The following is an 8626-nucleotide window of genomic DNA, read 5'->3' as shown; positions in this document are numbered from 1 at the left end:
GGAGACTTCTTTCTTCTTACTTTGTTTCTTTTCTGATTGATATAAAAATGATTCAATAGATATAAACATACAACACGGGGTAGGACTAGATAAGTTCTTTACTTCTTCCTACTCCCTTGAACATAATAACTGTGTTGAATGATGACTAATTTCTCTTTCCTCTTTACTCTTTTATTTACCTTATTTTCTGTCAAATTATTACTGTATATGTTTTATGTTCAATAAACAAACAAACAAACAAACAAACAAACAAATTTATATTCAACACAATGCCCTAAATTCATTGGGGTTGTCAATGGAAAGTGCTTGCATTTTGCCAAAGAAGAAAATTGCTATTGTCAACACATTAATGAACACATGTGCAACGCGCCCAGTGTAATAGCTTCATGGCGCAGGTCTTGGTTTTATGGATCCTTCAAGTAAATAATATTAACCAATTAGGAGATGTGCCTAGCATTGGACAAACTTGCGCATACAAAAATAGACATATGATAAACTCTACAGTCAGGCACATACTATTCAGGTGTGTGGTGTGTTAAAATGTCACCTTCACCCATTCATATGATGATGATGGCATCGGCTTTCATTGATGTAAAGTTGAATTTCAATTATCAAATGAAGCAGTTATGAAAAATGACTGAATATTGCTGTTCGAAGAGCTAATCTGACATAAAATTTCAACCCGGCAACCTTTAATATTTTGAAACAGAGACGTGCACACCTTTAGATGAAACTAAATAGATCACTTACTTTCCTTTTTCATTATGATATAGTTTCATACGGGTTTCTCAGCTTATGCATCATTGGCCTGTTAAAATGAATGACTGAATGAATAACTTTGCCATGGCAACTCAGCAGCTCTCTCTGTCTCACTTCCCTGGCAACGTGATCAAATATTTCACCAACAAATTGAGGTGCTTCAAAGCTGACTTTGAACTCTGCCTGCTGCTGTGTTATGAAAAAGACTCAAACCGGAGTCAGCCTGATAACACACACACTCACGGAAACACACACATCCAAGACAAAAGGCTATCTTAGATTACAGACTTCCCACCTTGATCCTCCTACCATCCCTTAAGCATAATTTACACTCACAAAGAGTATGCGGCATATGTTACCTGGCCAGAAGTAATACAGTCAGTGAAGGCACTCCTCTTGGAGAAGAACATAAGGAGCTGCTGCCAGCGAGAGGAGGACGTAGAAGGAGAGGAGGAGGCAGGAGAGGAGGTGGATGGGGAGGAGTTGTGTGGCGGCGCCAGTTCCTCCGAGGAGCCCCGCTTCGGTCCCAGCTTTTGTTTGACTCCTATCCCTGTACCTTGACCCCCAGAAGTTCCACCAACCCTCCCACTGCGGGGGTACAGAGTATTGTTGCCAAAAATATAGTTCATCTTCTCTGCTCTGTATGCTCGCTTCTTCGGTCAGAATAATAGGAGTACTTTCCCACTGATTCCCCGTTTTATGACCCGGCTTGTTCTGTCCATTATGGATTTTCCATCAAATGTAAAAAAACAACTTTACCACCACACACTCCAAGAGACCGAAGAGACATAGTTAATTCTATTGTCTTGAATCATCTCCTTTTGTTCCAAGTAGCATGAGCGCAGCTGTCAGATAAAGAGATTAACATGAGGTAGAACCTATTAAGAAAACAGAGTCCTTTTTTCCAATTGGAACATCAGCCTCTCGAAGCGTGTGGTCCATTGGATAATTCACTTTTTGTCCACTTGTCCAAGCTGCTGTTCAACTTGTCGACTGTTCCCAGCCCACGTCTAAAATAGGATCCCCCGATCGCGAGTCCATAAATCTTCTTGAATTTGATAAACAAAGAGTGAACAGCGAGAGGGCGTGTGGGCCGGATGACATGAGAATTGATTATTGAAAGAAACTCACTCTTTATCTCCATCTTCCGTCAAAACCACCTCCTCTCCACTTCATCTTCCTCTACATGGTGTTCCAAGGATATGGCCAGTCATTCTGCCTTCTGCCGTTTTGTGTGCTCCCATGAAAAAAGAGGTGCTGTTGTATGGGACAGATCAATGACTGGACAGATGCAAGGAAGCAGGTGGAAGGATGCAGGCATTTTAAGTGGGAGGATGCTTGGAATATCATGCTGGAACTCGTCTTCTCTTCCAGGCCATCCCTTCCCTACATCTATCATCTGACTCTTAAGTCTCACTCTCTTCTCATCTCTCAGTACATTATTCTGTCTCTCGTTCTGTCCCTCTCTTTTCCTACCTCGCCTCCACCCACTCTCTCTCTCTCTCTCTCTCTCTCTCTCTCTCTCTCTCTCTCTCCCCTCCCGATGCTAAATTGTCTGATACAGTCTTTAGAAGCTGCAATTTGACACCTCTCTCCTCCTTCTGCACTGTCAGATATCATTACTAGTTCAAGCCACGCCTCTATCCGCCATACAACCACTGACATGACAAATTCTATTCTCAATGCGCACACACACACACACACACACACAAAACTGCAGTGGCACATTCAAACATACACAGTGATGCCTGTTCCAGATTGAGGTTGTTTGTAGTTAAACATCATTCAATTAGCTGTGTGCATAATATTAGGCTTGCTTAAATTTATGAAGAAGCTCAATCTCTTCAGGCTTTTTGCAGACATTGCAGCAACAGCTCTCCCACACACTCACACTCATGTTCTCTCACATGAACGCAGAGTCAGAAGCACACAGACATGCATGCATAGGCTCTTGCTTGGAAACAACAGGCTGTTGTTGGCCAGACTTTGATGAACGAGGAAAGGAGAGGAGACAGAATGTGTTCTCAAAAGTATGAATCTTTAGAGTTATTCCAAGCACTTAGCGTGGACACATGAGGGAAGTATAGTTTGTCAGATACATTCCCTGAAGAACTTAGTGGCACAATTCAACGTATTCTACCAGCATACTCTTGATCCTAGGAGAACAATTGGCCAAACAGATCAACAGCTTTTGTATCATCCCAAAGGATTAACCGCAGGTGGAGCAGGACCCCTGTTATAGCTTCTTCCTGTGTTTCCTTGGGAACAGTATCTATGGCAACAGCTTCCTGGGTCCCAAAATACACCTGGTACTGTCAGATAAAAGCATTGTTTTGTAAGATCTCAATGATCTAGATGTTTGATTAACTTCCTGACATAAAAGCTGTCATTCTAGAAAACAAATGGAGAGAGGTATGTGCTTGTGTGTCCATACACGTGTGTGTTGTTGTGTGTGTATAAAAGGAAAGTAACAGCAACATTCCTCTGGTGCAAGTTGAACGTTAATAGCAAAACAGATGTAATTTTGCCATCATGTGATATCAGGGAAGCTCATTTATGTCAGTGGGTCACTATAAATTCCTGAGGCAATAGCAGGGTGACTGTGATATATATATATATATATTTTGTAAACATCCATTATAGGAGGATATTAAAATATCCAACCATTTGGTTCTGGAGTGCAATTTACATTTAGGGCATTATGGCAAATAGAAATCAATGCTGGTAGGCCTAAACCGATATTTTAAAGGATATTTTAAGGATTCATCAATTTAAGTTCCAACGAAAAACAAATCATGCCATTTTTCCAGGACTAAAATCTGGTACAATATGACTAATTTTGCTGAGAAACACAGGACACAATGCATTGACAGGCTGGAAAAAGAACCACCTGACTTCATGTGGCTCTTTCACTTTCCCCCTTCTCTTGTCAAATGTCAGCGAGTGAATGCCAGCTCGATTAATATTTCATGACCAATTAAATAAAAGCACACATCATGCATGTTTAATATCCAAAGATTGAATTTTATCCTTACGTCCTCTTAAGGTTGGTAATGGCTAGTGCTAGATTATCAAGCATACAGTACACCTTCTAACAGAGTTCATAAAACGTTCCCAGAGTCAAAGTCAAACACTTCTGAAGTCTTGAAAAGGCATTGTTAAAATCAACCAGGTGCAAGGTTTACAATTGCTCCTTCTTTATGTTTTAATTACAGTTCTGCTCCTCATTCTGATTTTCCTTATGGCCTTCGACATGGACGCACACTAGTGTAGTGGTCACTGGAGAAGTGGGTAGACTCAATTTTCACTTTTTTTTGTTTTTCTTTAAGTAATCCAATGGAGACGTGTGGAAAAATCCATTATTTCTACTTGCTCACAGTAACAAAATCACCATCTCTTGATAATGAGCAGTCTGTAGTTATTCTGGTAACATAAGTAGCCTGAATTAATGTAAATTGTTGACACATCTATTGTCTATCTCTCACATACGCGCGAATGCGCACACCCCCCCCCCCCACACACACACACACACACTCACTACTGTGCTCAAAATAGTCATCAGCAAGACACCCATGTCCCATTAATTGTGAACTATTTTCATTATTAACTATTAATTAGTAACTATTTTATAAACACATATATGTACTATAACATGACATTTGTTGCATCTTTCTGCGATCTGTGCCATTATCTGGCAACCCCAGAAAATCTGGCAACCTCAGAAAAATATCCGAAACCCGCCCCTCTCGCAGAGAATGGGATCATGACGAAAAGATTAGGTAAGAGAAAAATAGATGCAGAATGCAGAGTATTTAACCCAAAGTGGACAAGCGATTATTGATTTGTTCAACGCAAAGAAAAGGCTGTCTGTCTCATCTGTCAAGAGGCGGTAGCGGTATTCAAAGAATACAATTTGCGGAGACACTATGAATCCCGTCACGACAAATACGAGAGCTTGCAAGGACAAATGCGAGCAAACTGTCAAAACTAAAAAGTGGAATGTTACCTTCGCAAAATGCATTTGTACACCAAGCTCTGCTGGGCCAGTCATCTGTTCGAGCTAGCTTTCGTGTTGCTCAACTGAGAGCAAGCAGCGGTAAACCTTTTACTGATGGAGAGTTTGTCAAGAAATGCATGAATGCTGTCGCGGAGGAGGTGTGCCCCAAGAAGAAATGCGTCTTCAATAGCGTGAGTCTATCAGCGAGTACAATCACCAGACGTATTGAAGAAATCGCGAGTAATGTATATGCCCAGCTGCAGCAGAAGGCAAAAGAATTATTTTCATTAGCACTGGATGAGATCATGGACGTGCAGGACACAACGCAACTGCTAATTTTTATTCGTGGGGTTAGGGTTCACAGAAGCGAAAGGTTTATGCGGCCCTCACAGGAAAAAGTTTGAGGACCACTGATCTAAAGGTTCAGATAATCTGTATCCGTAAATGCAACTTATAATTTTACTATGCAAAACAAAAACTATTTATCAACAACACCCAGAAATACTCCAAACTTCTCTGAGCCAGATGGGCTGATGCAAAGTGGAAGTGTTCTGTGGTCTGACGAGTCCACATTTCAAAATGTTTTTGGAAATTGTGGAAGTTGTGTCCTCTTGGACACAGAGGAAAAGAACCATCCGGACTGTTATGGACGCAAAGTTTAAAAGCCAGCATCTATGATAATTTGGGGCTGTGTTAGTGCCAGTGGCATGGGTAACTTACACATCTGTGAAAGCACCATTAATGCTACAAGGTACAAACAGGTTTTGGAGAAACATATGCCACCATTCAAGCAACGTCTTTTCCATGGACATCCCTGCATATTTCAGCAAGACAATGCTGAACCAAATTCTGTGCATGTTACAGCAACGTGGCTTTTTAGTAAAAGAGTGCTGTTACTAGACTGGCCTCAGCAATGAACTTGAAAGCTGACAATGTGCTAAATAGTGCAAAATCAAGAACATTGAAAGTAGTTCATAAAATCTGCTCATATATTTATATTTATATTTATATATATATACACCTAACTATGGACTCTCTCTCTGTAACCCTACGCTATGGTACGAGGTAACATCCCTCCATCAATTTTCTGAAGCTTTTTATCCACACAAGTCCAGTCTCGTCCATATTAAAAGTTTGCTGGGGAAGATATTCCTCGGTCTTGATGAGATTTTCAAACTCAGCTTTAAACTTTAAACTTTTCGGCAGCTTCCTTGTCTGAACTGGCTGCCTCCCCATGACGAATCATGGAGTGTAGCCCACTTTCCTCAACTTTTCGAACCATCCTCTGCTTGCTTTAAAATCAAACTCTTCAGGAGCAATGCTAGGATCCCTTTTTGTCAAATCTCCATACAATTGTCTTGCTTTTCCACAAATCGTATCTTGGCTAAGACTGTCCCCTGCTAGCTGTTTCTCATTGGTGAAAATAAGCAAAGGTTTCTCCACTTACTCCAATATTTGTGGCCTTTGTTTGCTAAACACACGAGATCCTTTAGCCACATCAGTTACTTTAAGATGGTCTTTCTTTTTTAGGATGCTGCTGATCGTCGATTTCGGCATGCCGAACTCCTTAGCCAACACAGACACATGTACACCTGATTTATATTTCGCTGTCAAATCTTTCTTAAATTCAATAGTTTTTCACACTATTTTCCTCTTTTTTTCACCAGCTTTACTACTTCCACTTGCTTTCTTTGGTGCCATGATTAGGGGCTGATACACAATGCAGTCTGATTTGCGTAGATGTCAAAAAACACGATACTTTAAAAAAAAAAATCATTCTTGAACACGTCCGTTCACAATGGACGCTCTTTTAAAAAAAAATAAATCTTTATTGAACACGTTCGCTCACATTGTACGCTCTTTTTTTAAAAAAAAAAATCTTTATTGAACACGTTTGCTCACAATAGAACGCTACACGAGGAAGCGTCACTTCCGTGTCACTTCCTTGTGTAAGGAAGGCGAGAGGAGTCGAGTGGTGCATTCAAGTGCGCTCAGTTTGGTCGAGAACCGATTTTCGGTCATAATCCGAGGCATAAAAAAACTCGAAATTTTTGGTCAAAAACCGATTTTGTCGAGAACAGAGACGTTCGAAAACCGAGGTTTGACTGCATATCTCTCTCTCTCTCTCTCTCTCTCTCTCTCTCTCTCTCTCTCTTTATATATATATATATATTGCAAAGTATTTTACATATTACCTGCTATTTTATTACATCCATATACCATATACCGTTTATGGTGTAAAATAGTAAAAAAAAAAAAAATGCTTCAAAAAAAAAGTTGTTTTCCAGATTCCAAATTGAGATACAATAAATGTGCCCTCGAAAGCAGTATATCCTATAAAGATATTACATCAGAGTAATGAATGTATTTGTGATAGGGCTTCACGCAATTAAAATTACCTTGGTATTGAATTATGGCCCACATTAGCAACATTCAAAACAATGACTTAATTTGCCTTATTTTACTCACAAATTAAGCAATGTATGCACTTATACTACCTGTTATGGTTGATTATAGTATGGCAATTGGAAATAAACATATATCATACTAATGCAGCGTTTATGAAAGTTAACAGCTCCAGAATATATAAAAGTCCATTTTATATTTACATCTCATAAACCACAATCTACACGTTGATGTTTTCAGGAGACTTGAGCTGTTTGTACGCTTGTAAAATGTGTATATGTGCAGAGGTGGGCCTCATCAGTCTGGTGAGTCCGTCAATGAGCTGCCATCTGTATTTCAGTCATGCCCAGTCCGTCCTAGTCGTCGGCAACAGCCAAGCGGTGTTGAGAACGCACTTACAGGTACAACGTCACACGCAGGTGCCGTACACCTGACATGCAGCCAAATGCAGTGTGTGTGTGTGTGTGTGCGTGTGTGTGTGTGTATATATATATATATATATATGTGTGTGTGTGTGTATATGTATATATGTATATATACTAGAGCTGTCAAATGATTAAAATATTTAATCTAATTAAAAAATGCAACTGTCATAATTAACTCAAATTCACTAAAAATTAATCGTGATTACTCACGCATTTTTTATCGTTTCGGAATTTCCTTTTATATTTTTTCGTTCTATTTTTCCCCATTTTAATGCTCTCATCAACATGGAATCATGAATCAATTTTCTATGTGCAAAATGCAAATATTTACTGAAATAACAATTTCGATTTTCAATTTTACATGAACATGTTTCACTTGGAGCAGTTATTCACACATAATCTCTCACACAATATTACTGTCCATCAACAACAGTGAAAAAAATATTTCGTCACACAGCAGCTGCTTAAACAGCTCTTCTTATGGAATCATAACAGAGCAATATAACATTATAAAGTGCATATCTAAGGTAAACTAGTACTCAGCCTATAGTGGATTTAAGCCATGGTTGCATACTTCGTTTTTCTCAAGTTTGCTTTGAACACAGCAGTCAGGCTATGTTGAATCTGTTGGTCCTTCTTGCTCGGAAGTCTCTTTACGGTTTTGTGTTGACATCATTTCGGATGACTACACTTGGTTAGATGACAACACTGGGGACATTTTATTTTCAGTGTGTTCGCTAGGTCGCTACCACTGCACCGCTGAACTCTCGAGGTGCCTCAGCGCACCGTCGCTGTCAGACAAACACAGAGAAGCTCCACCCGCTTTATTTATATGGCCACGGAACACTGTAACCGTCCACACAAAATAGTTCCAAACAAGTAACAATCGCGTCAGTTTCAGCTTGAGTCGAGCTGTGGACAATGTTGACAGGCTTGCATGCAGTAGCCATACATTTAGCTATGGCTTCAGCAAATTTGTTCTTCGTCGTGTTATCCATTTTCTTCGCTTTGAAATTATCCATAGCTGTCTGTCTGAGAC

The 8626-nt window shown here is 39.8% G+C and overlaps 1 protein-coding gene across 9 annotated transcripts in view; it reads right to left on the bottom strand.

Annotated features, from left to right (window-relative positions):
* The window catches only part of LOC109512742 (discs large homolog 1-like protein), a 134537-nt gene that overhangs the window by 80525 nt on the left and 45386 nt on the right, over window positions 1-8626 (bottom strand). Inside the window, exon 1 of one of the 9 annotated variants that reach the window (XM_019864708.1) lies at window positions 1119-2407. The exons of 7 other annotated variants lie outside the window; for them this stretch is intronic. In XM_019864708.1, coding sequence (XP_019720267.1) covers window positions 1119-1388 — 270 coding nt within the window. In that variant the 5' untranslated portion in view covers window positions 1389-2407. Of the gene's footprint in view, window positions 1-1118; window positions 2408-8626 lie in introns of those variants that run through there. One more of the 9 variants, XM_019864709.1, reaches the window with a different exon arrangement.

Source organism: Hippocampus comes, unplaced genomic scaffold, assembly GCF_001891065.2.
Source record: "Hippocampus comes isolate QL1 unplaced genomic scaffold, H_comes_QL1_v1.1 scaffold172, whole genome shotgun sequence".
Classification (NCBI taxonomy): Eukaryota; Metazoa; Chordata; class Actinopteri; order Syngnathiformes; family Syngnathidae; genus Hippocampus; species Hippocampus comes.
This window is presented reverse-complemented; position numbering and strand designations above follow the sequence as displayed.